At 35.4% G+C, this 20,936-nt stretch overlaps 1 protein-coding gene and 1 long non-coding RNA gene across 2 annotated transcripts in view; both read left to right on the top strand.

Annotated features, from left to right (window-relative positions):
* Window positions 1–20,936, top strand: part of LOC123848297 (uncharacterized) — an 844,895-nt gene that overhangs the window by 660,050 nt on the left and 163,909 nt on the right. The gene's annotated exons all lie outside the window — the stretch shown is intronic.
* On the top strand, window positions 9,107–9,730 carry LOC123848298 (peroxiredoxin-1-like). Its single transcript, XM_045880529.2, has one exon. It carries the CDS (start codon window positions 9,123–9,125, stop codon window positions 9,720–9,722), a length of 600 nt encoding a protein of 199 aa, XP_045736485.1. The 5' UTR covers window positions 9,107–9,122; the 3' UTR covers window positions 9,723–9,730.

The raw sequence follows: 20,936 nt of genomic DNA, 5'->3' as shown, positions 1-20,936 counted from the left end.
TTCCTGGGTCTGGAGCCAGCCTTAGTACTCAAAGTGTATCATCAGCTCTCCTGGGTCTCCAGCTTACCATTCACCCTGTGAATATTGGAATTAGTCAGCCTCTGTAATAACATGAGGTAATTCCTTATAACAAATCCCTGTTCTCTCTCATCTCCACATCCATCTATATCATGTATATCTACTGTTGGTTCCGTTTCTCCAGAGAACTCTAATACATTCTTTATGCACATTATGTCTACATTATAATACACACACATTCACTTATGCACATAGATTTAAAAATAAAATGCATTATTTAATATTGGAAAAATCTCCTTGACCACTGCAGGCCATTGTTATGGCTACTGTGCTAACTTGTGTGTACCCTGGTATCACAAACTGGAGTACCAAAAAAATAAGGAAGCATATGCTTGACACTGTACTTCATTATGCAAGGATTTATTACATTCTTGCTATCTGAGAGGAAGGATGTGACAAGTTAATTAATTTGTCTTTTATCTAAGCACTTCTATCACACAACTTCTCTCTACAATGCAAAATAGTGTTTGTCTACATCAGTGACAGTAACACCATCTGCCAATCTCTCTGGGACACTCAGATGTAGTGTTTTGTTATGAGGATCTAGAACAAGAGATATGGAGAAGTATTCCTTAGGACTTAAACAGCATAAGTCACAGGTGCAAGGATGTAGACTGCATGTGAGTGCTGGCTGGTGGATCCCAAGTGGACATAATTTGTGTGTGTGTTTGTGTGTGTGTATTCATATGCCCATGATTTCTGAGTCCCTTAAAAATGATGGACCTAAATCAATGTCCCTCTTCCCTGGGTGTCGTGATGGTAGTGAGAGAATTAGCCCATAAGTTTACCAACTTTGTTGGAGTTTAAAAATTTTAGGGCGTAACATTAGGTTCTTTCTAGCTATACACTGAATCTTTGTGTTCCCCCCAAATTCATATGTTGAAATTTAATTTCCAATGTGATGGTTTTTGGAGATGAGGCTTGGTTAAGTGATTAGATAATGGGGGCAGAAGTAGTACCTTATAAAAGAGGCCACAGAGAGCTCACTAACCACCTTTCACCATGTGAGGTTATAGCAAGAAGATTGCCATTTATGAGCCAGGAAGCAGACCCTTAACTTGGACTCCCCAGCCTCCAGAGCTGTGAGAACTACATTTTTGTTGTTTATAAGCCACTCAGTCCATAGTATTTGATTATAAAAGTCTGAAAGAAGCTGTGATTCTGTAAAAGAGAAAGCAGACCTCTTTTGGGGTAGATATTGCATTACTCTTAGTGCTTCAATGGTGAGCAACAGACACAATTTCTAATATTGCAACCACTACAGTCTACTGATGTAGACCCATGTTAAATGGATGATTAGCCTGAGTTTGTGTTAGTAACTATATAGTAAATTCTAGTTGGACAGTCTAACTGGTAGGGCATGAATCACTGCTATGCCTGGGAAGGTGAGATAGGATACAGGTTAGTTTCCACTAGATACACATACAAATATTAAAGAAGGTGATTTCCTAAAGAAGATCCTCCATTTATGAAGACATCCTCTGTTATGAGAATTAACGTTTAAGAGAATATCTGAACAATGAGTATGAGTTAGTCATGCCTGGAGTCTTACATTTGAACTTTATTGCCACATAATTTGTACTTGGAGCCATGAGTATATACGAGAGCCCTAGTAACAAAGAATGAAGTAGATATCAGTGAGAAGAGGGTCAAGGACAATTTTAACATTTTGTCATCAGGCTAACAAAACTGAGGCACACTCGCCAGAAAACATAGTTTGATTTAACTGATTAAAGTTGTTTCAGAGTTTCCTTGGCAAAGCCTGGGTCCTTAATCTAGTTAGTTGAATTATGAATTGTGCTTTTGTAGCTCTGTAGATTTTTGAAGGGTCATTGTGCTCTGAGGACTGATTGTTCCAAGTGTTTCACCATAACTCTAGGACAAAAATAATTCACACACATTAATGAAATCATTATCATTAGGGAAATTTTGGAACAAATCTCTGAGGGAGGATCAACAAATAAGTACATCAGTTAAAAGAGTTCAACACCAAAACTATATCAATGATTTGGAAATGATGAGCCAAATATAACACATTTAATATGTATTAGTGTAGAGTTCAACTCTAGGGTTCAAGAAATAACTATAAAACCTAAGAGGATAAAGTGGCTCAATAGCATCACATACAATTTAGATATTTCAATTTCTAGTAAGTTTAGGGTGAGTCAACAGTAAGAGATGGCTGTCAAATATGTTAATAAAATTTCAAAGTCCTTGGGCATCTGGGTGGCTCAGTCGGTTAAGTGTCTGCCTTTGGCTCAGGTCAGGATCCCAGGGTCCTGGGATCCAGCCCCACCTTGGGCTCCCTACACAGAGGAGTCTGCTTCTCCCTCCCCTTCCTGCTTGTGCTCTTTCTCACTATCTCTGTCTCTCTCTCAAATAAATAAATTAATTAAATCTTTCAAAAAAAAAATTTCAAAGTCCTTTAATGAGAACACAACCTTTAGAATGAAAGAAGTAGTGTTTGTTTTTTTTGAGCTTTAGACAGGCAAATAAAAGGTACAATGAAACTGGAAAACATTTAGAAGAGAATTACAGGAATGATGACAGTGCACAGAACCAGAAGATAAAAGAGAAAACTCAGTTGTCTTTAACTGTGTGAAAAATTATCCTGAAAAATTAGATTAGACTTGTTCTTTAGGTCCTGGCTTCTATTTAGATAAGGTTGTCAAGAAAGGAAATTGCAGTATGTGGCATTTTATCAGAGATGGAAAGGAGATGATGGATTTAGCAGAATAAAGATCCAGGGGGAATAAGTACCATTTGAGAAAACAGCAACTGTACAGCCTGAGGCAGAAAGGAAGAAAGGGTCTGGAAAAATAATATTCCACACGCAAATATTATGTTACAAATGTTGTGTGTGTGTGTATACACACAGATATATTTAACTATATGTGTGCTTTAAAAAATCTTTTCACCAGGGTGCCTGGGTGGCTCAGTGGGTTGAGTGGCCGGCTCTTGATTTCAACTTAGGTCATGATGTCAGGGTCCTGGGATCAAGCCCTGAGTTGGGCTCCACACTTCATGGGGAGTCTGCTTGAAGATTCTTTCTCTCTCTTCCTCTCTCTCTGCCCCTCCCCTCCGCCCTGCTTATTTTCTCTATCTCTCTGAAATATATAAATCTTTAAAAAGAAATCATTTCACCAAAAACAAACCTAGAGTCTTAGGTTATGGATACACACTCAAAGTAGAAGAAAGATGACATAAAGCACTTCAACAATGATGTCACTTCAAATTAATCAGGGCTGCTTTCCTATAGGGTGGTTCAGTGAGGGCAATTAATCCTTTAGATTGGTTTTCTAGATTCTATCTTTGGAAACAGCACTAGTTTATTAACTAAAAGGTAAAGTTGTAATGACTAAAAGTCTTCTACATCCATTTAGGCAAAATTACTAATTCGAGTTTATTTATTTTTAGTCTTCCTATTTCACATAGAAATATGCACTAAACAGTTGAATATTCAAAGGCAGATTATTGAAGTTTATCTGCAAATATTTTCTCAAGTTTTCGATTGACATGCTTATCACTGCCTTTGCTAAGTTAACTCCTTTGTTAATATTGTCTTGCCTTCTTTGTTCCCAGAAGATTATTTCAAGATAATTTCCTTATGTGAATTTTAATCATAATTCTGTAGTCAAAAATTACCCTTTTCTTAATTATAATTTCCTGAGGAGAGCCTTAAAGATTATATCAGATTCCTTCTCAGGTGTGAGTAATGCATTCAATCTGATTAAGACAAAATAATTTAGAATTTAGCAGATGAGATAGTAGAGAGAACAAAGAACAAAAGCAAACCTGTAGTTTAAAAAAAACAACCTTTTTCCTAAAACATAAGTACCTCCCTGATGTCCTATGACCTTTTACAGAATGTATTCATGTGTGTGTATATGTGTATACCAAATCAATTTTCACAAAAAGATTTTGTTAGAAGAGGTATCACATATATTGAAAATCAAAAAACAGATTCATAGATGCTCAACAACTTCACAAAGAACTTGAACCAGTCTTCTTCCAGCTCAAGGTAGTTTCAACTTTTAATAGACCACTTTCCTAGGAATGTTTTACTGAAAAACCAAATAAACCAATCGATTAAGAAGGAAGAATGAGGAGTGATATCAGCGTCATGACAGCATGAGTACTTCCCTTTGTCTCTCCTTTTCAGTTGACAACCAACAAAACATTCATAACCCAACAAAATTTCCTCCGTATAGCACACTAGGCCATTGGGGAGATCCATACATCTGTATATCTGAAGGTGGCTGGATTGCACCTTATGGATGTGGTGGAACTGAAGGAACAGCACAGGAACCAGGGGAGAAGTGGCAGCAGCACCTGTAACCCCAAAGGCACAAGCAACAACAACCAGTGAGCTCTCTGGCAGAGGGGGTGGAGGATAAAAGAGCCCACTCCCAAACAGAACCACCAGTCAACGCAGGTTAGAGAAACCAAAAACTTGTGCTATAGCATCACCTGCTGGAAAACAAAAGAAAGGCCTCTAATTCCCACCCTGAGGAACAGTTAAACACAAAGTAAATAAAGCTTTACCTTAATAAAAAGGGTGTTTATTACTTCAAATGCACGGACAGAAGTACATCATCAAACACCATGAAAAATCATGGTACTATCACAAAAATAAAGTAACAATTCTCCAGCAACCCAACTCAAACCAGGGAAGGTTGGGATCTGAGAATTCAAAAATAGCTTTTATAAAGACATTCAATGAACTACAGGAAAATTCAGGAATAAAATAAATGTAAAGAAGGAGTACTTTACCAAAGAGACTGAAATTATGAAAAAGAACCAAACAAATTTTGGAGCTGAAGAACTCAGTGAGATGAATAACACAATAGAAAGCATTGGGAATAGAGCAGATCAGATGGAAGAGACAAAAATAAATGAATTATAGGATAGAAATCTAGAAATGATTCAGGTGTAAAAGGAGAAAGAACTAATATTTTAAGAAGTGAAGCAATCCTACAAGAGCTATCAGACTCCATTATGAGAGCCTACACACAAATAATGGGTATACCAGAAGGAGAAAGGGTTAGAGAGGTTATTAAAGAAATAACAACCAAGAACTTCTGAAACCTGGGGAAAGAACTAGACATACAAGTCCATGAAGCTAATAGATCACTTACTATCACAATGTAAAGACCCTTTCCAAGACACATTATAATAAAGCTGTCAAAAGTCAATGATAGGGGCGCCTGGGTGGCTCAGTCGTTAAGCGTCTGCCTTCGGCTCAGGTCTTGATCCCAGGGTCCTGGGATCGAGCCCCGCATCGGGCTCCCTGCTCAGTGGGAAGCCTGCTTCTCCCTCCCCCACTCCCCCTGCTTGTGTTCCCTCTCTTGCTGTCTCTCTCTCTGTCAAATAAATAAATAAAATCTTTAAAAAAAAAGTCAATGATAAAGAGAATCCTAAAGGCAGTCAGGATTAAAAAAAAAAAAAAAAGAAGAAGAAAAAAAGAAAAGAAAGTACCTACCAAGAAATTCCCATTAGACTATCAGCAGATTTCTCAGCAGAAGCTCTGTAAGCCAGAAGAAGAGTAGAATGATGTATTCAAAGTACTGAAAAATAAGAATTGACAGCAAAGAATACCCTATCAAGCAAAGTTATTCTTCAGATATGAACAAGAAATTAAAGTTTTCTTAGACAAACAAAAGCTGAGGGAGTTTACCACCACTAGACCTGTCTTTTTTTTTTTTTTAAAGATTTTATTTATTAATTTGACAGAGAGAGAGATAGCGAGAGCAGGAACACAAGCAACGGAGTGGTAGAGAGAGAAGCAGGCTTCCCGCAGAGCAAGGAGCCTGATGCGGGGCTTGATCCCAGGACCCTGGAATCATGACCTGAGCTGAAGGCAGACACTTAATGACTGAGCCACCCAGGCACCCCACCACTAGACCTGTCTTACAAAAAATGTTGAAAGGAGCTCTTCTACCGGAAAAAACAAAAGCCCCAAATGACACAAGATTTTGAGTAAGGTGAAAGACAAACAGAACCAGAAAACTGTAACTCCTTTAGAACAGGGTGTTAAACAATTACAGCATTAAGATTAAAGGGCGAAAAAAGCATTAAAAATAACTATAGCTACTCCAGTTTGGTAAGAAACTCACAGCATAAAAAAGGATAGTTTGTGACAACAAAAATATAAAAGGGGAGGAGGAAAATGATGAGACCTATATAGGCAAATAAAGATAAGTTACTATCAGCAGAAAAGGGACTATTTGATCTGTGAAACATTTTATATTAACCTCTTGATAGCCACAAAACAAAAATCTACAGCAAAGACACAAAACATAAGAAAGGGGAAACTGAAAAAAATCATCATAGAAAACCACCAATCTAAAAGGATAAAAAGGGCAAAAAGAAAAAGAAACAGTGGAGGTACAAGACAACCAGAAAACAAAAGATAAAATGTTGGTAGTAAGTCCTCATATATCAATTATCACCCTAAACATAAATGAACTCATTAATCCAAAGGCATAGAGTGGTTGTATAGATTGAAAAACAGGCCTAATTACATACTAGCTTCAGAAGACTCAACTCCAAAAAAAAAAAAAAAAAAAAAATAGACTCAAAGGGTGGAATATGATATTCCAAGCACTTGGTAATCAAAGGAAAGCAGGTATAGCTATACTTAGACAAGATAAACTTCAAGTCAAAAATGGCAGCAAGAAACAAAGAAGGTCATTATGTAATGATAAAGGGTTCAATACACCAAGAAGATATAATAGTCATATATGTTCCCAACATCTGATCACTGAAACATATGGATCAAATACTAATAGATCTTACGGGAGAAATAGGGGAAATACAATAATAATAGGGGACTTCAGCACTCTACTATGAACAATGGATAGATTGTCCAGACAGAAAATCAACATGGAAATATTGGAATTGAACCACACTTTTGAAAGGTGGACTTAACAGGAATATATATGTATAAATTCCATCCAGCAGCAACTGAATGAATACACATCCTTCTCAAATGCACATACAACATTCTCCAGGATAGATCATTTAACAGGCCACAAAACTAATCTTAGCAAATTTAAGAAGATTGAAATCATATCAAGTATCATCTTTGACCACAGTGGCATGAAATTAAAAATCAACAAGAGGAAAATGAGTAGACTTGCAAATATGTGGGAAATAACACACTTGATCAATGGATCAAAAAAATCAAACAGATCAAAAAAGAAATCAAAAGTTAAATAAAGCATCTTGAAACAAATCAAAATGAAAATACAACATACCAAATTTGGGAGATGCAGTAAGAGCAGTTCTGAGAGGAAGGTTTATAGCAATAAGTACATATATTAGGAAATTAAAAAGATCTCAAATAAGCAACCTAATTTTACACTTCAAGGAATTAGAAAAAGAAGAACAAATTAAGCCTAAAGTTAGTAGGAGGAAGAAAATAATAAAAATCAGAACAGAAATAAATATGGATTAGAAAAACAATAGAATAAACAAAACCAAAAGATGGTTCTTTGAAAAGACAGACAAAATTGACAAATCTTTAACTAGACTAAAAAAAAGACTCATATGCATAAAATTAGAGATAAAAGAGACATTGCAACAGGTATTATAGAAATAGAGAAAATTATAAGAGACTACTATGAAAAGTTACATGCCAACAAATTATGTGATCTAAAAGAAATTGATACATTTCTAGAAACACACAACTGGCCAAGAATGAATCAGGAAGAAATAAAAAATCTGAACAAACCAGTAATGAGTAAAAAGATTGTCAGTAATCAAAAAACTCTCAAGATAGAAAACTATATGGTCAGATGGCTTCACTAGAGAATTCTTTGAGACATTTGAAGAAAAATTAACACCAATCCTCCTCAAACTCTTTTAAAAAACATCACAGAAGAGGTACCACTTCCAAACTCATTCTACAAAGCCAGTATTACCTTAATATTAAAACCAGATAAGGATACCACAAAAAAAGTATAGACCAATATTCCTAATAAATAAAGCAAAAATTCTCAACAAAATAGTAGCAAGCTGGATTCAAGAACACATTGAAAGGATTATACATTATGACCAAGGGGGATTTATCTCTGGGATGCAGGGAGGACTCAGCACCCACAAATCAATAAATGTAACTCATCACATCAATAAAACAAAAAATAAAAATCACAAAATTATCTCAAAAGATGTAGAAAAAACATTGCACGACAACATGCAACATACTTTCATAATCAAAACTCCTAACGGATTGGGTATAGAGTGAACATATCTCAAAATAATAAAGGGGATATATGATAAAATGACAGCCAACATCATACTTAAAGGAGAAAAATTGAAAAAAGATTTCCTCTGAGATCAGGAATAAGACAAGGCTGCCCACTCTCACCACTTCTATTCAATATATGATTGGAATCCCAGCTAGAGGAATTAGGCAAGACAAAGAAAAGGCATCCAAATCGGGAAGGAAAAAGTAAAACTGTTACTATTTGCTGACAACATAATCCTATATATAGAAAAATCCCAGAATCATTAAAAAAACCATTGGAATGAATCAATGTGGCAGGTTATAAAATCAATCAGTAGCATTCCCTTACACTAATTATGAAGCACCAAAAGAAGGAATAAATAAACTATCCTGATCACAATAGCATCAAAAACAATAAGATATTAGGAATAAATTTAAGCAAGGAAGTAAAAGATCTGTGCAAATCAAAACTAAGACTTTGCTGAAAGAAATCAAAGAAGGCACAAAAAACGTGTCTTCCCAATTTCTAGTCTTTATTCTGAGCAGGGTATATCATCTGTTGATGAAGGTGGGATTGCATAAGGATGGGAATTAGAAAAGCCTGGAAATGTTTACATAAACAATTTATTGGAATGCAGTACAAAGTCAACTAAAAATAAGTAAAAGATGCTTCACCAGCATTGAAAAATAAATGTAATTTGAAATCTAGGGCTTTGTGGTGAAACTGACTGATGTGTTCTCAGAATGTTCAAAATTCCAGGTCTTCTTCCTGCCTCGTCTTCCGCGTTTTTCTTCTCAGAGCTCCGATAACAAGATGTCTTCAGGAAATGCCAAAATTGGGCATCCTGCCCCCAACTTCAAAGCCATGGCTGTTACGCCAGATGGCCAGTTCAAAGACCTCAGCCTATCTGACTACAAAGGAAAATACATCGTGTTCTTCTTTTATCCTCTTGACTTCACCTTTGTGTGCCCCACGGAGATCATTGCTTTCAGTGACAGGGCCCAAGAATTTAAGAAACTCAACTGTCAAGTGATTGATGCTTCGGTGGATTCTCATTTCTGTCACCTGGCATGGATCAACACACCCAAGAAACAAGGAGGACTGGGACCCGTGAACATTCCCTTGGTATCAGACCCCAAGTGTACCATTACTCCGGACTATGGAGTCTTAAAAGTTGATGAAGGCATCTCGTTCAGGAGCCTCTTTATCATTGATGATAAAGGTATCCTTAGGCAGATCACAGTAAATGACCTTCTTGTCGGCCGCTCTGTGGATGAGACTCTGCAACTGGTTCAGGCCTTCCAGTTTACTGACAAGCATGGGGAAGTGTGCTCAGCTGGCTGGAAGCCTGGCAGTGATACCATGAAGACTGCTGTCCAGAAGAGCAAAGAATATTTCTGTAAGCAGAAGTAAGCGCTGGGTCATTTTAGGGCTGGGCTGCAGTGGGTGGCCATGAAAACAAAAGCTCTTTTGTACTGTTGTCACGCTTAGAACATAAGACTTTAGACTCTGTGCAGATGTGGTATGGGGACTGGACAGGCCTTTCCTGCAGGGGTTGGGGAGGCCAGCCTTTCTTCCTCTGGAGAGAAGGGCTTGAGCTGTTATGGGGCAGGCCAACTGTTAGGTACAGTAGTAGGGCATCACTTTTTGTCTTTTGTTGTTTCTACTAAACTTGAACTGATGGGGGAAAAAAAAATGTTCAAAATTCCAGAATAACAATCTAAGAACACTAACATGGCATTTTTAGCAGTAGGAAAGAGGGATTCAAGGATAGGGGCATCCCGGTCTCTTAAATGGTCAGGACCAAAAAGCATCAAAATATAAGCTCTGTAGGAACATGGAATTGTTTAATTCACTGCTGTAACCCTGGCACCTATAATCACATTAGCACACAGTAGTTGTTTAGTCAACGTTTACATCAACGAATCAAAAATCTGGAGAGGAAGACTATTACTGACAATGCATGTGGTGGATATTCTAGGAGACTTTTTTATTAAATTGAATTTTCTTTAAAATATAGTTAGTTTTAAAAATTACTAGTTTGGGATGAACTTGTCCAACGTGTCATTCTTCTTTCTTCTAACTGAACATAATCATCAAATGACAGTGTCAAAAACCTTATATCTGGAAAGGATAAATTTGAAAAGAAGGTTGAATGATAAATAACATGTGCTTTTACTTCTTGATCAGATCAGATTAGTACTGATTTTTTTTGTGTTGAAAGCAAAGTGTTTTATGCCTCTTTGGATTTATCTTTCTAGTTCATTTATTGTTGATGGAGAACACTAAGTATCAACTATAATTTTGTTAGAGCAAGATCTTCTGTTATCACCGGCAATTCTGAGATTGAATCAGAGTAAAAATGTGTGTAGAGAGAAGCAGTCAATAGTTATGTCTAAGGGATATTCAGGTACAGTTTTTAGAGAGATTGCTTTGATAACTAAATGGTTTTATTATTAATCAAAATTTTATCATTGCCTTTTTTTTTTGAGAAAAAAATTGCTTTAATGCAGTAATTGACCTATTTGACCACATGCTGGTTCTCTAGTTAGGAAAAGGTGGGGACCTAATAGTTCCACTTTATTTTATCTATAGACAAAGGAATAAGGTCCCCAAAGGACATTGGGGAATAAAAGAAGGAAAAAATGTTTTTTGGTCTGATTTTTTTTAAAGGTTTATTTATTTATTAGAGAAGGGAAGAGTGTGCGCCCATGTGAGCAGGGGAGGGGCAGAGGGAGAGAAAGAGAGGGAGAGAAGCTCAAGCAGACTCCCCACTGAGCAGGGAGCCTGCTGCAGGGCTCCATCTCTGGGCCCTGAGATCATGACCTGAGCCAAAATCAAGAGTCAACCGACTGAGCCACCCAGGCACCCCAGGTCTGATTGTTTTTATTAATAACTGCCTTAATGATATGTTTCACATGCAGCTAGAATTTCAGTTTCAAAGAACTAGGAAGCAAGAATTAACAGAAGGGTATGGAGACCTTTAGGTTATAAAAATACTGAGAAAAATCCAAGTTCACTCATTTTAGTGATCTCTCAACCAAAGAAAGAATTGACAGTATTTATACAGCAAGATTACAATTTTGTGTTTCTACCATACTGATAGAATATATCTGATATTTTGTAATGTTAATTGATAATAAATATAGTAAAAATTTGTCCACAATATTCAAAAGGCTTTATTCTACATGGAAAAATATGGTCAGATATTTCATTTGTCATTGGGTATAGAGAATCCATACTGATTTTATATAAATTTATCTTCTCTAAAAGCATAGCCACAGACAAGCAACTATGGTATTTATATTATTGAAAGTATTTACTTTGATTTAAAACAAATATTTTTTGAGAAAAAAATAGGATTTTAATTTCCTCTACTTTTGAAGTTTTTAAGGAATACTTTTAACTCAGTGGCAATCAGTGTGTATGTCAAAGGAGAAGGTGAGGGGCGCCTGGGTGGCTCAGTTGGTTGGGCATCTGCCTTCGGCTCTGGTCATGATCCCGGGGTCCTGGGATCGAGCCCTGTATCAGGCTCCCTGCTCAGCAGGAAGCCTGCCTCTCCCACTCCCCCTGTTTGTGTTCCCTCTCTCTCTGTGTCTCTCTCTGTCAAATAAATAAATAAATAAAATCTTAAAAAAAAAAAAAGGTAAGACAACATTAGGAAGAATGTTGTCTTTTGTGTTTCCTTATGCCAGTAGAAGCATAGCAACAATAAAGTTGAGTTTTAAAAATTTCTGGGCTAGTCCTTTATTGATCTGCTTGTCCAATTAGCTCTATAAGTAGTATATGAAGGAATGAATGATAGTTAAATTAACAAATGCTTAAGTTTGAATACAAAATAATACCCAAACTATCACAGGGGTCATTTTTTGTTAGTTGATGACTAACTTCCTTCAGGCTCTCTTTGCTAATACTATCTTATTAGAGGGATGCAATAGACATGAAAATACCGTGCTCAGCTTTTAGAAGCATAACTGATGCCCCCAGCCAGTTCCACTATCATGTTGAATCAAAGCTATGCTTCCTAAGGGCTGCCCTGAGTCAATAACTGCCTACAATGGGAGTAACTAATGCTAGTCCATTCCTGTAGAATGGGAAACACCTTCAAATGGGTGACTTTGGCTTGCAAACTGCCTTGTCAAAATTTGTTTACAACTCTGCTGAAGTCTGAGATTCCACATACCCAGTTTTCTTCCTTTCTAACGTAAGGTGGTTGTGATCTTGTTCTACCTTTTCTGGTTCTGCTCCTTGATCCTTCACAGGCATTTTCCTCAATAAGTCTCTTGCTCATCTGACCCATCTGATGTCCGCTTTTGAAGAGCCCAAACTATCACAGGGCATTCCCTAGTCATTTTCTGTAAAATACTACCCTATCATTTTCCAGTTTCTTTAGATCAGTTTCTTTTTTTCAATTAACACCTGGTATCTTATATCTGCTTATTTTCTCTCTCCCTCAATAGAATGTAAGATCCTTGAAGGCAGAGAGTTTATTCCTTTAGTTCCTATGGTGCAGCATCTGTGCGAGTGCCTCTCACAGGGTTGGCTACAGATATCTGTTGAATGAATAAATGCATGAGGAAGGAAGCCTAACACAGCTGTGGATTCTGCCTATAGTGAAATTTAGTAATAACAACTTCAGTTTCTGTGTTGCTAAACAGCCCTGTTGCTAAATAACAGAAAACATTTTAAAAGCATGTCGTACGAATATTTTGGTGATCTGATAATGGCTGAAGTAAGAATTTCAAACTTTGAGCTGGTAAATTATTTTTTAAACTCTCCAGCAGTGCTAGAAGCAAAACCCAAAAGAGCCCTGGTATTTTTGATACCCATTAAAATGATGTAAATAGTGATCACTGAGCCCCTTCAGGCTTACCGTTTTTTGGAATATCACCCAGAAACTACTTTTTTAGTTTTTTTAATTGAAGTATAATTAACATAAAATGTTATATTAGTTTTAAGTGTACAATTTAGATTCAACAATTCCATACATTTCTTGGTGCTCATCACAATAAGTGATCTTCTTTATCTGTTTTATCCATCCCTCTACCTGTCTCCCCTCTGTCAACCATCAGTTTGCTCCCTGTATTTGTTTTCTGTTGCTCTCTTTTTTCTTTGTTCATTTTTTTTCTAAAGATTTTATTTTTAAGTAATCTCTACACCCAATGTGGGGCTCAAACTCACAACCCCAAGATCCAGAGTCACATGCTCTACTGACAGAGCCAGCCAGGTGCCCCAATTTGTTTTGTTTCTTAAATTCCATATATAAATGAAATCATATGGTATTTGCCTTTTTTTGACTGACTAATTTAGCATCATACTCTCTAGGTCCATCCATGTTGTTGCTTATGACAAGATTTTATTACTTTCTATGGCTGAGTAATATTTCATCACATGTAATACTCATTTATCTATCAATGGACACCTAAGTGGCTTCCATATCCCAACTATTGTAGATAATGCTGCAATTAACACAGAGAGCATATATCTTTTCAAATTACTGTTTTCATTTTCTTTGGGTAAATATCCAGTAGTGGAATTACTGGATCATATAGTATTTTCATTTTTAATTTTTTGAGTTATCTCTGTACTGTTTCCCACAGTGGCTGCACCACTTTGCATTCCAACCAACAGTACACGAGGGTTCCTTTTTCTCCACGTCCTCACCACGTCCTCACTTTCTTGTCTCTTTGATTTTAGCAATTCTGACAGGTGTGAGTTGATATCTCATTGTGGTTTTGATTTGCATTTCCCTGATGATGAGTGACATTGAACATCTTTTCATGTGTCTATTGGCCATCTGTATGTCTTCTTTGGAAAAATGTCTATTCAGGTCCTCTGCCTATTTTTTATTGGATTATTTGGTATTTAGTTGTGTAAGTTCTTTATATATTTCAGATATTAACCCCCTTAGCAGCTATATCATTTGTAAATACATTTTCCCATTCAGTAGATAGCCTTTTTGATTTGTTGATGGTTTCCTTCACTGTGCAAGGAAAAATTTATTTTAAAACACACTTTATTCCGGGTGACCACAGTAATAAGCTAAGTCAATGTTTGTCATTATGTGCCATGGAATACCAACATCCCAACAACCCTCCTCTGATGGTAATTTTTTTTTTCTGATATCAAACTCAATCAGATAAGATGACCAATTTCAAATTTCAGTTTTTTTTTTTTTTTTTGAGTGCTAGATGCCTGAATCACCTCTGAAGTCAATTATTATGTTGGTCTTTCTCCCCACTCTAATAGGCTACATCCCCACAGGTTTAAGCAGGAAGTGTTTATTAAGAAGTATTAATAAAAAAAAAAGAAGTATTAATAAGCTCCCAGCAACAACTCAGACCACACCAGAGAGCTAGGTGGTTAACTAACTAATACTACTGACCCTACTGCTTCAGTTGCCATATGGAAAGAGCCCTCATAATTATTTATTTTATCTTTATCTTTTAAATTGTTTTATTACTCAGAATAAGCTTCATTTTATTATATAGCTTTTTAAACTCTGTGCTGTGCCTTTACCACTTTCACAATTATTTTTTCCTTATTGCTCCTCAATAAGGAAAACCACACTTGTTCTGGTCAGGGACACGTTTAGCACACATGGAACGGCCATAGGCCCTACTGACGTGTTTTTTTCACCTTAGACACTCTCATAAGAACTTTAGCTCTTACAGCATGAACCCTTTGAAGTCAGCCTGGAAACACGTCACATGCAGATTTTGGTGCTTTCTCAAACCTCTTGATATAAAAGTAAACAATTCTATTACCAGGGGTTTGCGACAGCCTAGTTTTGTTAGAGTCTGTATTGTAGGGTAGCTTATGACAATATGTCAAACACTGGGCCATTCAGAATGCCTCTAGACATATCCCTGGAAAAGCAAAGGCCACCATTATTGCCAATCTCATAAATTCACTGCCTTTCCTCCTGTGTGCTACAGCAATTTTGGTGCTCTCTTATTCCTGGCTTGTTTCCTGATGTGACTTACGAATCAGAGTCTCATGCAGCTGCATCAGATTTGCAGAACCTAAGTCACATGTCTGCAAGCTAGTGGAAAAGGTAATTAGAAATATAGAGTTTCAATTTGGGAAAATGAGATTCACAATGGAGGAGCTGTTGAAATACACAATGAATGCTTGATAGCTTTTAGATAGCTGTTAGAGATTTGCACTAACATCAGTATGTAATTTATAATGATACAATAGCAAACAATTATAAAGTGCTTACTTTGTACAATTTTTTTTCTATGCGTTCTATATATTAACTCATTTTATCATCACAACTCCCCCGTGTGATTGATACCGTTGTTTATTTTATGGATGAGGAAACTGGAGCGTCAAGAACATGTTCAAGGTCACAGTGATTGCACATGGTGGAGTTGAGATTTAGATGCAGTTAGGTTTCAGGAGTCCAAATTCTTGCTCTTCACCAATATACATATAACCTTTTACATATAATAACATCAGCAAATCATTATGGAATAGGCAAAAGAAAAATAAAAAAACAAAAATGAGTAGAATATATGAATAAGAAAATCCCACAGAAACTAAAGAGTGATGGTTAATAAAATTGGATTATTAATGCGGTAAACTATGATATAATTATTTCTTTTCTTTGGGCCCAATATTCACACACATTACCTGGATTAATCACATTTATCACAATAAGGAATTGCCTTAGATATCATTTTATCAAAGTTCACTCATTCATTGATTCTTTAAATACATAGTTCAAATCCCCTTCAAGCTGCCTCAAAATACTGACCATCAGAATAGTTATAACCCTTAGTTTTAATTGTTTACTTTTTGGGTGTTAGCATCATGAGGATATGTGCCTTGTTTGACACACCCGCAGTGGTGGTCTTAGAATTCTTCACACACTATCTACTCAATAAAAATTGTTAAATATTATTAAATGTAATACAATGGCTGCTATTCTCTTGACTCTTAAGAATTATTAAAAAATTATAGACATCCTCTCCTTTTAGAAATTTCTAATGTATGCTTATGTAAAGTAAAATAACATACTTCCTCCACAATAGAACTTACTCTGGTCTCCTTACTTAGAGTTTAATTCTTGTAACATGTATTAGCATATTTATTAAACCAACAGAGATTGAAGTCCTTTCAAAGGAGTTAAAGAAAATACTACAAATTGTAATGATTTCTAATCAAAGCAGAAGATAATGAAATCTTGCCAGACAGAAATTCATCCACTTAGTAGATTAAAATAACAAGAGAAGGCAAAGAAAAAAAGAAAAAAAAAAGGAAAAATATTCAAAAGGCTCTGAATTTCATATAGACAAAAGTTATTCTTGGAAGATTAAATATACCTTTAAAATAAAAGTGGTTTAAAATCAGTCTCAATTAGGTTAAATGCACTCCGTGTGATTTCCTTTCTATAAAACTTTGTATATTAACTTTTCTATTTGATTTGACTATTGTGTGCTTTGCATATGACTATATTCATGTGTTAAGCTGTCTGAATTAATTTAAATATGATATAACTTGGTTAGCACTAATAGTCTGTTTTGACAAATTGAAAGGAAAAAGCACCTTAAAAATTGAAGACAAAGTATATGAAAAATTTTACATCCTTGAGAAATATGTTTCATTGGTTATAAGTGTGCATTAAAATTACACAGGTGAAATAATTCTTATAGAAACCTTCATTTTAATGTGTATAAAATTAGCAAGAGTGAAAATTTAGGACAAAAGAACAATCACAACAGTATTGTGGATTACAATGAGAATATACTTTCGATTTTAGAACTGTCTGCCTATCTTAGAATATGCTTGCTTTTGAGAAGAATTTGTGTATATTTAATTTTTGGGAGGGGAACACAGTCAGATTTTTCCTGAACCTTTTAATAAACAAGACCACCAGCTCCAGCAAATACCATTGGAAATGTTGATATTGAACTATGTATAAACATAATTGCAGGGAGTCTGTGTCCTTATGCTGAAGCCCAGAATGAAGCTCATTATTTTCTAGCTATATACTGGTCAGGGTTCCCTCCCACAGAACCTCTCTCTCAAGGAGTGGACCTGAATATGGTGCTCCCTGGGCAGCTTCTCTCAAGAAAAAAGGGAGAGTAAAAATGGGTAAGATATCCTTAACTCAGAAATTCCTTTCCCAGATATTCTGTTTCTGTAATTCTCTCCTCTCCCCTACCAGTCTAAGTGGAGGAGAATGTTAGGATACAGCAAGAGTAGCATGTTCTTAGGTGAGTGGAAAAGTGTAGATCTGGCACTTTAGTATAACAGTAATTAAGGCCTGTGTGGGAGGTTAGCACAGAGCACCTTCTGAGAAATGGCATGTGCTTATGACAAAGAGGTTTGCAATCCAAGGTGGAGCCTGAAACAATCAAAGAGAGTGAATTGATTGGCTAGTGTATTTGCTTGATAAAGCCAGATTCTTTTTTTTGTTGTTGTTTTGATAAAACCAGATTCTATTAAAGCCCCATATTGGAGAGAAAGAGGATATATCAACACAGGAAAACTGGAAGAAGAATTTAAAAGATTATCATGCTAACGAGAGACGCTGGGGGCAGGGAAGAATAAAGCATCATGAGTGATTCTTACTCCCAAGTTTTTTCATATATTTAAGAACTTGTTTTATTTATTTATTTATTATTTATTTTTTATTTCTTTGTCCTTTTTTGGTTCCTGTTTGTCCTTCTCCTCTGTCCATTTTTCTCTTTGGATTTGATGTTTTGTTAATTTGAGGAATATATTAAGAAAATTAAGCCTTTGCTATGATTTGTTTTTCAAGTAGATCAGTTTTCTTTTGACCTTTCTAATGGTTATTTTAGGCACACAATTTATTTTCTAAAAATAGAAGATTAAATCAACTATTTCATGGCTGGTGTGAAAAGGGTGTGTGTGTGAGAGAGAGAGACAAAAGGAGAGATTTTCATTCTGTTTCAGCAGTATGAACTTTATTTGATGGCATTTTAAATTATTGAGCTTAGTTAATTTTTGTTTGCAATCATTTATATCAGGAGTTGACTTTGATTTAGTTTTTTTTTTAATATGGTAATTGGCACATGCTTTGTACTCTAGGTTGATTCTATTTTGCCTTGCTTGTGTTGTATATGTTTGTAAGAACTGTTGGGATTCTATACATTTGAGAGTTTAATTAGAGTATTTGGAACCGGTGTGTGCAAAGGAAACCTTAAAACAATTGGTTTTTAGGTTTTTAGATAATTTTTTTTCTGTGTAGCACATTTTATACCTTGACAAAATAAGCAATTTAGGATATGCAGCGATGATTAGATATATTATCCCTATCTGCCGATTTTTAATTTACTTATATCTCATATCCAACATTTTCATTTTCAGATAGATGACAATATCATTTGGAATTTGATGTATTGTTATGCTGCTATTTCAACTTTAGTGAGGTAGGTCATTAGTGAATGCTACCTCTACTTTCTGAATGAGTTGCTTTCAATGCTGTTCATCAAAAACACTTTCTGAATGGGCATTGCTTACTTTCTTTTAAGCTTAAGTGAAAGCTTTGTTACATATTGCTTTTTAAAGTTTTTAAAGTTCAAAGTAATAAATTTTGAAATGATCATGTAAATTGAAAAACAGTTTAAATTACTATAATCTGATAAGATATTTTAGAAGCTAGTAATTTTACTAACATGGCTGTCTTAACCAAAAAACATGGCTGTTTAATTTATACTGCAGGCCAACCTCTGTGCAATTAAGCATATCAGTAAACCATAAAACTGCAGAGATTAAAATAATGCTATTGTCTAGAATTAATGATAAATTTATGCAATTCTGCCTAGTATAAGTACAACTGAATTGACAATAACTTTAACTGCTTGCATTTTCATCATTTACACCGTATTTGAAATATCACAGGGTAGAAGATGGATTTTAGCTTGGGTAATTAGCCAGTGGGAAAGTGAAAATTATTTCATGAGGTCCAGGAACCAATCACCTGCTGAAAGTTCTAATTAAAATATAAGAAATATTCATTAAGCTGTTATTGATGAGTAACAAAGATATAAAAACCTTAAGTTTCTATTTTAATATTATTTTTAATCCTTATATTCTGAATAAAGTTGCAAAAGATAGAGACCATGCTTTGTAGAATGTTTATTTTAGTGTTTCACATAGAGGGGACAAACAGCAAGAGATACAATATTTTTTTTCACTGTCATTATCTAAAATTAAAAATAAATATTTTTTCTTAAGAAGTGGCATATCTTGTATCTTTTATAAGCTAATCTCCTCTTTGTGCACTTTCTCTCTTTGGAAGGAAAAAAAGAAAGGAGTATGTGATGCCTCAGTAAGATAAAGAAACCAAAATATCATCCAATAGGATTATAGAGCCTTAAAGCCTTATTATGCAGATTATTTGATATCTATGTATAAATCTTGATGTTGAGTCTTTTAAAATAATTTTGAACCTGGAATGCCTGATTCCAGGTCTTTATGGGAAATGTTTTGATCCATTCAGCTGTAATAAATAAGGAGCCATATGCTAAAACAAATAGGCTCTATACAGCCTCTTCAGAAATGAAACTACTGTAAGTGGTTCCCAGCTAACATAACTGCTACATTTGGCAAGCCCAGTCTCTTTATGTTCTTTACTTAGTATCCAGACTCATCCTTTTAAAATAAAACTCATGACAGTGTCATGTATCTGTTTAAAACATTCCATACTCCATACTCCATATCATGAACTCCAAAGCCGGCAGTCTGTTTTTGGAATTCCTTTATCACTTGCTGATTCTATTTTTTAAATTTATTTATTTGAGAGAGAGAGAGAAAAAATGAGCAGGGGGGAGAGGGAGAAGCAGACTTCCCAGTGAGCAGGGAGCCCGATGAAAGGCTCCATCCTAGGACCTTGGGATCATGACCTGAGCCAAAGACAGACGCTTAACTGACTGAGCCACCCAGGCGCCCTTTCTAATTCCATTTTTATTGCATTCCAGTTTCTCTCTTCCTCATTGCAATCCATCACATTAGCATTTCATTATTTTTTCAAAACAATAAACATATCCCTTCCTCTGATGCTTTCAGTATTGCTCCTCATTTTGCATGAGGTGCTCACTTTGCCATTATCTTCAGAATTCACTCGCTATTCGATGCGGGTCTCCGATGAGATGTCCTGTCTGAGATGCTTTCTTTAATTGATTGAGGAATTAGCCCCTTCCTTATTCAAACTCCTCACCCTGTTTTATTCTTTTTACATCACTATAATTAACTTACATTTGTGTTTCTTTATTCTCCACTAGAATGTAATTTGAATGTGTGAAGAAATTTTGCTCTTATGTTCATATTTGTATCCACTATACATGTTTGATACATGAGTGCTTACTAAATATTTCTTAAATGAAAAAAATAATAATTGAATGAAAAAATGAATAAAACGGCTAATGAATTAATTATCTGTGGTTTATGGAAGAAGTACTGGAATTTAAAATCAACCTAAGAAAATTCTTATGACTATATGATAAAATTAATCTTTGTATGCCAGAAATTAAGTTTTGTTTCATAAAGAATAAGGCCAGATTCTTCTCACTTTTTCCATTCAGTTTTTTTGTTTGTTTTTGTTTTTGGGAGGAGAGTGTAGTGGAGCTTATCCTTTATTTATTTTTATTTTTT

The sequence above is a fragment of the Mirounga angustirostris genome, unplaced genomic scaffold (assembly GCF_029215605.1).
Source record: "Mirounga angustirostris isolate CCGP_5_RB_7025 unplaced genomic scaffold, mMirAng1.0.hap1 SCAF_2, whole genome shotgun sequence".
Classification (NCBI taxonomy): domain Eukaryota; kingdom Metazoa; phylum Chordata; class Mammalia; order Carnivora; family Phocidae; genus Mirounga; species Mirounga angustirostris.
Note: the sequence above shows the minus strand (reverse complement) of the source record. Positions and strands in the feature narration are given on the sequence as shown.